Source organism: Thamnophis sirtalis, unplaced genomic scaffold (genome assembly GCF_051295495.1).
Source record: "Thamnophis sirtalis isolate CommonGarterSnake01/CBP01778 unplaced genomic scaffold, rThaSir2_p1.2 scaffold_11, whole genome shotgun sequence".
In the NCBI taxonomy this organism is placed as follows: Eukaryota; Metazoa; Chordata; class Lepidosauria; order Squamata; family Natricidae; genus Thamnophis; species Thamnophis sirtalis.
The window spans coordinates 8,377,450-8,389,731 of record NW_028261391.1 but is presented as its reverse complement, the minus strand read 5'-3'; the positions used below and the strand labels follow the sequence as shown (position 1 = coordinate 8,389,731).

At 42.0% G+C, this 12,282-nt stretch overlaps 1 protein-coding gene across 2 annotated transcripts in view; it reads left to right on the top strand.

Moving 5' to 3' along the window:
* The window catches only part of SENP5 (SUMO specific peptidase 5), a 52,210-nt gene that overhangs the window by 29,321 nt on the left and 10,607 nt on the right, over positions 1-12,282 (top strand). For both annotated transcript variants that reach the window (XM_087725157.1, XM_087725156.1), the window contains exons 5-7: positions 1,402-1,449; positions 3,414-3,491; positions 11,325-11,462. In XM_087725157.1, coding sequence (XP_087581283.1) covers positions 1,402-1,449; positions 3,414-3,491; positions 11,325-11,462 — 264 coding nt within the window. The remainder of the gene's footprint in view (positions 1-1,401; positions 1,450-3,413; positions 3,492-11,324; positions 11,463-12,282) is intronic.

Genomic DNA, 12,282 nt, shown 5'->3' with positions numbered 1-12,282 from the left:
ATGATGGTTTTTGGCAAAACCAGTCAGGTGACCGCAGGCCGTAAATATGGCCACATTGCCATGCCCCCCCCCCACAATTTTTGGCTGTGATGGCCTCCTGCCAGCCCTCTGCCACCAAAAAGGGCCACTGCGTGCGGCCAACCCAAACTCACTAGCAGGGGCACTGCTCCGGTCCTTCATTGTTTCCAGGGAGGCCTCACAGGCCAGATCTAAGCACCCCGTGGGCCATCTCTGGGCCCTGGACCTTGAGTTTGACACCCCTGGACTAGCATTATGGGTAGTCCTCGACTTACAGCAGTTCATTTAGTGACCGTTCAAAGTTACGACCGCAGTAGAAAAAGTCACTTAGGACTGTTTTTCACACTTAGCGACCTTTGTGGCATCATGCAAACCAAAATTCAGATGTTTGGCACCTGGCTCATATTTACGACCGTTGCGGTGTCCCGAGGTCATGTGATCTCCTTTTGCAACCTTTTGACAAGCAAAGTCAATGGGGATGCCAGCTTCACTTAACAACCGTGTTGCTAACTTATCAACTGCGGTGATTCACTTAACAACTGTGGCAAGGAAGGTCGTAAAATGGGGCAAAACTGACTTAACAAATGTTTCACTTAACAACAGAAATGTTGGGCTCCATTGTGGTCAAAAGTCAAGGACTACCTGTATATATATATTAACATTTCACCTAGACTAGTAAAACCCAATAAAAGATGAATGTTAAAAAGATCTATGTTCAAAAAACGTCGCCTGGGCCATCTAACCATTGAAGTGTAGCATTGTTTATATTTTAAAAAATCAATATACTGGCCCAGTATATGTCTCAGCTTACAGCCAGTCACAACACAATCTGTGTGATCCAAAACCCACAAATGGAACTTAAAAACAAATCACACACGCATGCACAGAAGAGCAGCTATTCAAGGCAGCCTTTGATTTTAAAATCTTTTTATCTCGAGAGCTTTGAAGGGGATGCATTCATATGCTTCATTTCAATGTAAGTACAGAAAAATATGCAGAGTGGGACTTTAGGCAAACAAACTGCTGAAGAAGTTCTGGGTTTCTTTTCTATCATTTATGTCTGTAGAAATATTTTTAGATTCAGGTACTAATATCTTAATATCTTAACACAGATGTAGGACATCCCAACATAAAAAAAAATTACACCCTCCCCCTCAATTATTATGAAGTTATGGTATAAGAGAAAATAAATATTCTTTTAAAATCAATGTGAGATATTTGTAATTTTCTCTTTTCCTTTTTCTAGACCTGGATTGCGAGTCTTGTCTATATTACATGAAGCATGCAGAATTTGATATATACTTCTTTATGTTCCATAAAATGACTATGCATTGGACATAATATCCTTCCCTTTTTAAAAATATTTTTTCTACACTGTTTCAGATTATCAATATGTATGGCGAGCTAATAATGGATGCAGTCCCTGATAAGGTAGGTATCCTTCATTTTTGTCTTTTTAGGTAAAAGTAGCCAAACAAGATCCCAAAAAAGAGCAGGAAGTAGAATAAAGAATTATTGTGACCCCCTCCTCCCCCCGAAAAAAGAGAATCGGTTTAATTATCAAACAGGATTATTTATAATCGGTCAAATCACCTGGAAAGTTAGACGATGGTTGGGACAGCAGAGTGGCTGAAGTGCTGGATGAAAGCTGCCTGTGTTTTATATATGCATTTTATGAATATTTTTAGAATGTGTATGCACAGGCTCATAATCTGGTTTATGAATAGAAATGAAATGAAATGAATAGAATAGTTTATTGGCCAAGTGTGATTAAACATAAAGGAATTTGTCTTTGGTGCATAATCTGTCAATGTAGATACAAGCGACAACAATGATTATGCATGCATGCATGTATGTATGTAGGGACGCGGTGACTCAGTGGCTAAGACACTGAACTTGTCGATCAGAAAGGTCGGCAGTTTGGCGGTTCGAACCCCTAGTGCCACGTAATGGAGTGAGCTCCCTTCTCCCAACTTCTGCCAACCTAGCAGTTCAAAAGCATGTAAAAAAATGCAAGTAGAAAAATAGGGACCACCTTTGGTGGGAAGGTAACAGCGTTCCGTGTGCCTTTGGCATTTAGTCATGCCGGTCACATGACCATGGAGATGTCTTCAGACAGCGCTGGCTCTTTGGCTTTGAAACGGAGATGAGCACCGCCCCTAGAGTCGGGAACGACTAGCACATATGTGCAAGGGGAACCTTTACCTTTACATATGTATGTATGTATGTATGTATGTGTGTGTGTGTGTATGTATGTATGTATATAAAATAGGAGAAAGTAATAGGAAAGATGAGAAGGATAACAGAAATACAGCTGTATTACATGGTAAATATCCTTAGGCATAAGACAGTGCTGTGGGAATTAGGTGCTCAGCAGAAAGATGGCACAGGGGAAACACTTTTTGTGTCTTGTTGTTGTGGCATACAATGCCCTATAACGGCATCCCGAAGGGAAGAGTTGAAACCATTTATGTCCAGGATGTGAGGGGTCTGTAGATGTTTTCTCAGCCCTCTTTCTGACCCTTGCAGTATACAGGTCTTCAGTGGAAGACAGGCTGGTTGCCATTGTTTTTCCTGCAGTCTGAACTATCCCTTGAAATCTGTACCTGTCCTGTTTGGTGGCTGTACCAAACCATATAAATAGAGGCCTAAAGAATGGGCCCTTTCCCTTCTCTTTGCCTTCTCTTGTTGCATGCAATAGTGTTAAGGTAATGATGATTTAATAGCTGACCAGCTGCTGTAAGGCTGTAAACTGAGATGACAGAATGAGTCAGCAGAGTTACTGCCACTTTAAGAAGCTGTCTATATAAGGGAGGCCATGTGAGGGTGTCTCTCTCTCTCCCCGTGTGTGCTTCTGTGTTGTAGATGAAGATTGATTGCATGGTTTTGCCTAGTACGTATATGTATGTATATGTGTGTGTTATGTACATATACACATATACATATATACATACACATATACATACATATGGTGTTTCCATGAAAATAAGATAGGGTATTATTTTCTTTTGATTCTCGAAATAAGCACTTGGTTTTATTTTCACTTGGCCTTATTTTTGGGGAGGTCTTATTATTTTTGAGGTGCAGGAGGCGGGGAGTGGGTCATCTCATGGCTGCTTCTTTGTTGCAACATTTTTGGGGAGGGCTTATTGCGCTAAAAGCCCGATTGGGCCTATTATCCGGGGAGGTTTTATTTTTAGGGAAATGGGTATAGATATATCACTGTTTGAAAAACAAAACTTCTGTGTACTGTATTTTGCTCCTGGGTTGTTTCAAAATAGTAGTCACACTCTGCACTCTCAGACAAATAGCTTTTCTTTGAGGACACGGTTCAGTTTTGGAATTATGAGCTTTGATTAGACCATTAAATTCACTGATCACCCCGTCTTTTATAGGTTCATTTCTTCAACAGCTTTTTCCATAGACAGCTGGTAACCAAAGGATATAATGGGGTGAAACGATGGACTAAAAAGGTATGATTTTATTTCCTGATCTTGACAACCCTTGGCAGGTGAGAAGTGTTGAACATTGGAAAAAAATGCACCTGAAATTTATGAATTTTATGTTTATGAACTTTACCCATTTATAAAAATATCAATCTGGGGCAGGGATGGGATTCAAATAATTTAACAACCTGGTCTCTGTCCTAATGATCAGCTGGGTAGGCGTGGCTCGGTGGTCATGTGCCTGGGTGGGCGTGGCCAACTCAATGTCACTCAGATTGATGGGCACTTCGCCTTAGCTGTTACGATGTCATAAGGGTTAACTGGAGAGGCAGTTTCTGTAAACGGGGGAATGAAGATGAGGCTAGAAGCAACACCAGAATGTTTCCTTCCTGCCTTCCTTACAGGATTAGCCCTGGAAAGTGGGGAAAAAAATGAGATTTCTTCCAACAACCGGTTCTCCGAACTGCTTAGAAAGTTAACAACCGGTTCTCCCGAATAGGTGCGAGCTGGCTGAATCCCACCACTGATCTGGGGTATGCTGTAAGGGTACCGTTAAACTGGTGAGACTATTCTTTGGGGAAGAGACCAAGGGGAAAAAAATCTTTTTTTGCCTTTTGGGCAAAGTCAAGTGTAGTATCACAACAATACGATTACTGTAGTCGTTCGTGCAGGCCAAACCTCCTTCAAATCCTTTAGAAGTTAAAATAGCTTTTGTAAGTATTTATTTAGAGCCGGGCTTCAGAAATCGAAATGTTCCATTCTGCTCTTTGGAATTAGAAATTAAATTGGATTTTGTTACTTGACTTGTGTAGGAGAACTTAGTTTTGTTTTGTTCACGCTTTGTGTAGAGCTTTTTGAGTTCAGCCGCAAATGGCAGTTTCACCTGGCTGGATTTTAATTAAGCTGAGAATGTGCATTCCCCTTTTTTTAAAAACAAAAAAACCCCCCAACAACGAAAACCTGAGATTAAGGGCATTTTATTTTGCCACTTCAGCTCTCAGTTACTCCCCAAGCCATAGTTAATTCTCGTTGTATAATTTTTATGAGCTTGAGTTATTTAGCTTTGTCTAAATGGTCCTGTTAGATTTACTAATTGAAAGCTGGTTTCGTTTCCAATCTTGTTAACCATCTTGATCTGATCATTTTGGTCAGAACTCACTCCATTTTTTCTCTGCCCTTTTTAAAACTATGGTGCCCAGTATTTGTAGTTGGTGCTAATCATCATCATCATCATCATCATCATCATCATCATCATCATCATCATCATCAACCTTACTGACATTGGAGATGGTCTCTGCTCCAGAGTTTGAACCCTAGCACTGCGTGGCGGTGGGAGCCGACAGGAGGTGCATGTGCATACGTGGTGGAGCTGAACTGAGAGGGCATAGGTTCGCCATCACGGAGCTATTATCATTCTCACTTGCCCAGGACATTTTCTATCTCTCTTAGGTTGCAAGCAGATCTTCACTATAGTGGGTTGGGTTCAGTGATGGGTTTCAAAATTTTTTAGAATCTCTTCTGTAGGTGTGGCCTGCTTAGTGGGAGTGGCTTGCTGGCCATGTGATCGGGTGGGAGTGGCTTGCCGGCCATGTGACCGGGTGGGAATGGCTTGCCGGCCATGTGGCCGACTGGGAGTGGCTTGGCAGTCATGTGACTGGATGGGCATGGCCAACTTGTAAATGTGGTGTAACTCACTTAACAACGCTCTTGCTTAGCAACCAAAATGTTGGCTCAGAAATTCTGGCATTTGAAGCACACAAGTCTTAAAGCTGTCAAGTTACAAGATCCTTGCACCCCTAACCCTTTAGAAAAAAAAACCCAGGGGTGTTCAAACTTGACAGCTTTAAGACTTGTGGACTTCAACTCCCAGAATTCCTCCTCTCGCTCTTCATCTTGATGATGTGGGTGGGGGGAGGGAGCTGGAACCGGTTCTAAACGGCACTGTAGATTTGTGGAACCTCTTCTATAGAAGAGGTTAGAACTGGCAGGAACCCACCCCTGGTTGGGTTGCAGAATTAAAAGAGTTACTTTAGCATTTTACAGCGTGAACTGATGGGCATTTCTCTCTGTTGAGTACCTTGCATAAAAATGCTACTTTTATGCTTAACACCATCTCCTTGTACACTGTCCGATATTTCTGATTTTGAATAAGTCAGTACGGGAAGATTCCCCCCCCCCCCCAAACACCGTTTTTTAAAAGAAATTAAAAGTTCTGATTTATTTGGTGAATTGAATCAGATAAATAAATGACGGCTGGGAAGGAAAATGGACTCCCATGTGACTGGGTCAAGGATATGACACATTCTTTTTTTATTTTTTTGCAAAAAAAATTTATTTTATTTTTAAACATAAAAAAATCCAACATAAAAAAAATTCTCATCCATTACATACAGCATGACGTTTGGTTACAAGTGTTTTTGCATCCATATTCTCAATTATTCTCAAAATATTCTCATTTACAATCACAGATTTTCCATCTAAAATAACTAAATACCTCACTTTCATTGTACATCATATATTCAATTACGATTAATATTTCTTTTCAATAAACCTAATTCCCTTACATTCTTGATTGTCTGTTTAATAACAATATACCTTTATATAATCACTTATCCCATTCTGAATATATTTACAATATAAAAAAAGATTTACCAACTATTTATATTTGTATATCACTGTTTTCAATTATGTATAATCCCACCAATCTATTGAGTATGCTAATGTTCATTATTGCCTGGTACATCATACATTCAAACAAAGATGTTATTCCTTCACTTTTCAACAAGGTATTCTAAATAGTCACTTCATAGATAGATAGATAGATAGATAGATAGATAGATAGATAGATAGATAGATAGATAGATAGATAGATAGACAGACAGACAGACAGACAGACAGACAGACAGACAGACAGACAGACAGACAGACAGACATAGATATATAATAGATATATAGATAGATATATAGATATATAGATATATAGATATATACCAATTTTTAATTACTTATTAAAATTACTAATCAACAAGATATCTTTATGATATATACTTAGAGTTATACATTATATCACCAATCCTCTATCAAGTATACATAAATTCATTGTTATCCTTATCCATTTTAAAACAAAAAGTTCTAAATTATTCAATTTATATATATATCAGTCTTTCATTGTATCGTTATTAATCTATTTTACAGCATAATTGTATTATCACTTAACTCCTTCAATTAAAACATAAGTAAAACATTTTTCATTTCCAGGTTTTTGACGCATTCTTTTATTGATTGAGGACAGATTTTTTTTTTAATCCTTTACCAGGAATTTCACTGGCCAAAACCATCGTGCAAAGTGGGTAAATGAAATGGAATGAAAAATGTGGGTGATAGCAACAAAAAGTCTTTTAAACCCCCCCCCCCCTCCTCTGCCAGCAGAGCTCCAGATTCCTTTTTTATTACTTCACTAAATTTCAGCAAACATTTTTACGGATTATACTACTAAAATGCTGAAAACGTTTAAATTGCTGTTTGGTGGCTTGGCCTCACGGAGATGGAAAAACAGTTGGGTGATGAGTGAGGAGCCCTGGGGTTCAAATACTCCCTTCAGCCATGGAAGAAATTTCTGGAAATTTCCCCTGAGGACTTGCAGCTAGCTAGCCAGTCAGTCACTCCAGGCCCAACGTACCTCACAAGGTTGTGATGGCAGTGGAAAAAAAACACACAAAACTGTGAGAATACTGTATTCACTGCTTGGCCTTCCTTTAGGGGGAGAGAGGCAGGATATAAATCTAAAAAAACAGCTTTAAAAGTTATCATTGACCCAGAAGTTATTTCAACAAGGGTCTCTCGTTTACCTCTTGCGTGTGTCTTTCGGGACGAAATGTGTCTAACTAATTGGAATTCCAAAAAGCAGACCAGAAAAAAAGAAATATAATGTGTTGTGTGATTTTTATTGGTTCCCTAATGATCTTTTTATCAGGGCTCTTCTGAAGGAAGAAACCTTCAGACAGTCACGTGTTCTCTCTACCATTATTTTTTCCCCAAGACTATTGCTGTTTTTCTTTTTCCATTGTCTCCTGTAAAAAGCCTTCCGATATCCAAGGAGGCCTCCTTAAATGGCTTTTATTTCTTCAGTAGGCATCTGGGCTGCCATCAACCAGAATTCAAAAGATCGCCCTTGGTTCAGACCGTATCCCTGCCCATGGTTGTTAGGAGGGAAAAGATGAGGATGCCATTTGGAAAATACTAGACTTTGCCGAGATGGAAAGATTGACTTTAAAAATAAAGGACAAAGAAGACACATAATGTTATTTGACATGGAATAGATTTTATGAGTGGTCAGAGATGAGAGATAAAAATTAGATGAAGAAAGATTAATGCTATGTATGCACTAAATATAAAGGTTTATAATTATAAATATGCTAATATAATTATGAATAAGCTTATATAAAGAGAAATTGAGCCAAAACGATTCTGTTATATTATTATTATTGTTGTTGTTGTTGGTTTTGTTACCAGCATATGTGTTAATATTTCGTTTTGTTTTCTCTTTGTTTTTCTTTTGTAAATGATACATCCTGACAATACACTGTATTCGAAATGTTTATGAATAAAAAAAGGAAGGGAAAAGAGAAAGATAGTACAGAGAGGAAAGGTTTTTGGAGCTTGTCCTCTGCTAGTTTTTTTTAACAATAGAAGAGAATATCTGTAGCTCATGGTTGAACTGTGGGGTCCTTGGTGCTCTCTGAGCTTGGTGGTTTTCTTACAGACGTTTCATGACCCATCTAGGTCACATCATCAGTGCTGGAAGGGAGCAGGTTTGCTCCAGTAGTGGGTTTCGGCTCCCGTTGCAACTGGTACGCTGCAACGGGAGCCGGGCGTGCACCACGGGCATGCGTGATGTACGCGCATGTGCACCCATCACCTGAGACACTCCAGCTGCTCGGCGGAGCATTGCGCAAGCACCGTACGCTGTGCATGCGTGCCCAAATGGCCCGTTTCCTTCAAATACAGGTAAGGAACGAGGGCGGGCCCTCCAAAACACCGTTCCGGTACAGTGGCTGCTGCTTCCGGCAGGCACTAGTATGCGTGTACCACCTGCAACCCACCCCTGGTTTGCACACCATCCAGCACTGATGATGTAACCTAGCTGGGTAATGAGACCTCTGCAGAAAAAAACCCACTAGTATGTTTACAAGTTGTGCACTGTTTCTGACCTGATTTGGGAGATGTGTTGAGAGACAGAGTGGCAGCAGAAACCTAGCACCTGTCTGCAGCTCATCATCGTACCTGCAGCTGCAAGGGAGATGGCATTGTCTATGCTCATACGTATTCCGAAGTACGGAAATTTTGCTGGTCGTCTGAAGTTTGTCCAGATGTTGCTAGAGTCTATGGTGCAGCCTGCGTGCAGTTGGTAGTTTTTTAGCGAGGTCATGTTTCTCATCAAAGCTGCAGTTGTCTTTGGCAAAAGAATTGCTCCTTGCAGGAGCTCTTCCGTCTATTTGAGTGGAAGAGGGGGGGGGGGAGGCACTGCTATCCATGTGGAACTGCCCGAAAATATATTGGTAGCATTCTTTGCATAGCCACCGCCGTCTTAAGAAGCAGCCTAGGGTTATTAATTCATTCTGTCAAAAAGTAATTTGTGTCTCAACCCTTCCATTTTCACTCCCTTGGGGGAGCTCAGGTTTGAACGCAGTTTTGGGTGGAGACGCGGTGGCTCAGGGGCTAAGACGCTGAGCTTGTCGATCAGAAGGGTCGGCGGTTCGGCGGTTCGAATCCCCTTGCGCCGCGTAACGGAGTGAGCTCCCGTCACTTGTCCCAGCTTCTGCCAACCTAGCAGTTCGAAAGCACGTAAAAAATGCAAGTAGAAAAATAGGAATCACCGTTGGTGGGAAGGGAGCAGCGCTCCGTGCACCTTCGGTGTTTAGTCATGCTGGCCACATGACTACGGAGACGTCTTCAGCCAACGCTGGCTCTTCGGCTTTGAAATGGAGATGAGCACTGCCCCTTAGTGTCGGGAACGAGTAACACATATGTGCAAGGGGAACCTTTACCTTTAGTGGAGAATGGAAAATTATCTTTGCAAGGCGGACCTCTGTAATGTTGTAGAACTTGGCTTGAGCGTGTAAGGCAGCAGTCCCCATCCTTTCTGGGTTGGCGGCTCCGGCAAGGGCTGGGGGGGAGAGGGATAGTTCCCTGCTAGTGGCAGGCGGGCACAAATGTGTGCAACTCTCCATTTGTTTTAGCTGCAGACACACCTGCCATTTATGCAAGGAGAGCTTTGCCACTTGCACGGGGGGGGGGGGGGCGCTTCGTACGTTCTCTTTTTTTTTTTTTTTTTTAAATTTGAAATACATTTTATTTATTTCATTTTCATTTTCATTTTATACAATCACTTATATACTGTGCATAAAAAAAAGAAAAAAGGAAAAAAAAAAAACCCAACATAACACTTCATTCCCCCATACACCCTCTCTTCTCCCCCTCCAACTTTCCTTTCACCCCTCCAGCATTCCCCTCTTCTACTTCCCTACCCCCTCAGACATCTCCCCCTCCCTCCATTTCACCCTCCTTACATTCCCTCTCACTCCCTCTTTACTTCTCCCTTCTCTTTCCCTCTTCTCCTCGCTTTGGTGTATCCATACAACTCAGTTTGTTTTTAAAATAAAAGTAGAAAAAGAAAAAAGGAAAAAAAAAAGAAAAACGAGCCGCAGTACACAAGTGAATTCTTATTGTTCTAAGGATTGAAACTGTAATTCCACCCTCCCCCCTCCCCCCTATAATCCCCCCTCCCTAACCCCCTTACGGCTTCGCAGGTCCCATACCCGGCATAATTCTTTAACAAGCATTTGAGTATAATAAGGCCAGCTAACTTTAAAATTAAAAAAATAAGGTAAAAGTAAAGCCAAAAAGAAAAAGGAAAAATAGTAGAAAATAAGAAATTAAAAAAAAAAAACCCACACTCACACACAAAAAGAAGAAAGAAACAAAAAGGGTCAATAAACCCACTACGTTAACACAGCTTCCCATTATGCGCTTCGTACGTTCTCATGTGCTCGCCCGCCGCATGTGTGGCCTAGTTTCGAACAGGCCGCAGCCTGGGGCTTGGGGACCCCCTGGTTTCAGGGTTGTTTTGAACTGGAAGCTGTCCTCCTGGTTTTAACACCCTGGTCCTAAAGTTGTGTACGAGCAAAAAAAAAAAATGGCTCCCGGGAACACAGATTCCGCCTTCCTGTCTCTAATAAAATAGATCAGAAATTAGCCAATCTTGGAATCATGGCTACCTAAGGTTCTCCAGACCAACTCCATTACTAATTCCACCTGGTAAATTAAAACGAGTATAAGGGAGAAAGAGGGCTTTGTCCAGACGCTTGGGCAATAAGTTTCATTTTTCCTGGTTTGTCAGTTGCAATTTAACATCCTCAGAGCAGGGATGCAAAAAAATGTTACGACCTGAGAATCGGAAACGGGGACGGCCTTGTATGTGAAGGGCCAACGTAAACTTTGCAGATACACCCTTCAAATTTCTGGAAATTCTCCCCCAGTAAAGGCTGCGCAGCTCCCTCGGCCTGCCATGCAAACCTTGAAAAGGTGATTAACTTGATGGAGATTCTAACCTCTAGTTTGGAAGGCAGTAATTCTTCACCCCAGGTAAAAGAGGAAGGAGGCATGGTGGGCTTGTGTGAAATTGGCAGGCAGCGCACCCTGCACTTCCTCTGTCCGCCTCTTTGTCTTACTGTTGGAATTTCTGGTGGTTTTCTTTATGGTTCTGTGGGAATTAATGATGCATTCAGCATTGTGGGCAGGTGAACCAATGCTTGGTCCTGCTGATGGATGACCTGCATTTCTTCTTTTTTTTTTCTTCAGGTGGACCTCTTCAAAAAGACCCTCTTATTAATTCCTATTCATCTGGAAGTCCACTGGTCCTTAATTACTGTGAATCTCCCTAACCGAATTATTTCATTTTATGACTCTCAAGGCATTCATTTTAAGTTCTGCGTAGAGGTAAGCAGAAGAGCTGCTCTTCTGATAAAAACTTGTCCCATCTTTTAATATCCCCACAAGGACTTTGGTTGTTTCTTTGATAGAAAGAATCCTGAGTGTAGCACAGTCATACTGATTTACAAAACTGGGACTCGCCCGTCCCACTCGTGCCGGCAGAGAAGGGAGTCCCAGCATGAGTCAGTGGTGGGATTCATTTTTTTTTTACTATCGGTTCTGTGGGCGTGGCTTGGTGCACGTGGCTTGGCCGAGGTGGCGCAGTGGTTAAAATGCAGCACTGCAGGCTACTTCACCTGACTGCAGTTCTGCAGTTCGGCTGTTCAAATCTCACCGGCTCAGGGTTGACTCAGCCTTCCATCCTTCCGAGGTGGGTAAAATGAGGACCCGGAGTGTTGTTGGGGGCAATATGCTGACTCTGTAAACCGCTTAGAGAGGGCTGAAAGCCCTATGAAGCGGTATATAAGTCTAACGGCTATTGCTAACGGCTATTGTGGGCGTTGGAGGGGAAGGTTACTGCAAAATCCCCATTTCCTCCCGATCAGCTGGGACTTGGGAGGCAGAGAATAGATGGGGGCAGGGCCAGCCACTACTGGTTCTCCAGAACTGGTCAGAACCTGCTTAAAGCCACTTCTGGCATGAGTATTTCAGCGGGCGGAGTCCAGGAGGAGGGCCTGCTCTGCTATGGCTCCTGCCCTCTGGAACATCTTGCTTCCCCCCCCCCCCCCCATGTGAGGTTGGCCACAACCCTCCTAACTTTTCTCAAGGGCCTAAAAGACGTAGCTGTGCCAGTCGGCTTTAGGCTCCAATGCGGGATGAGCACCAC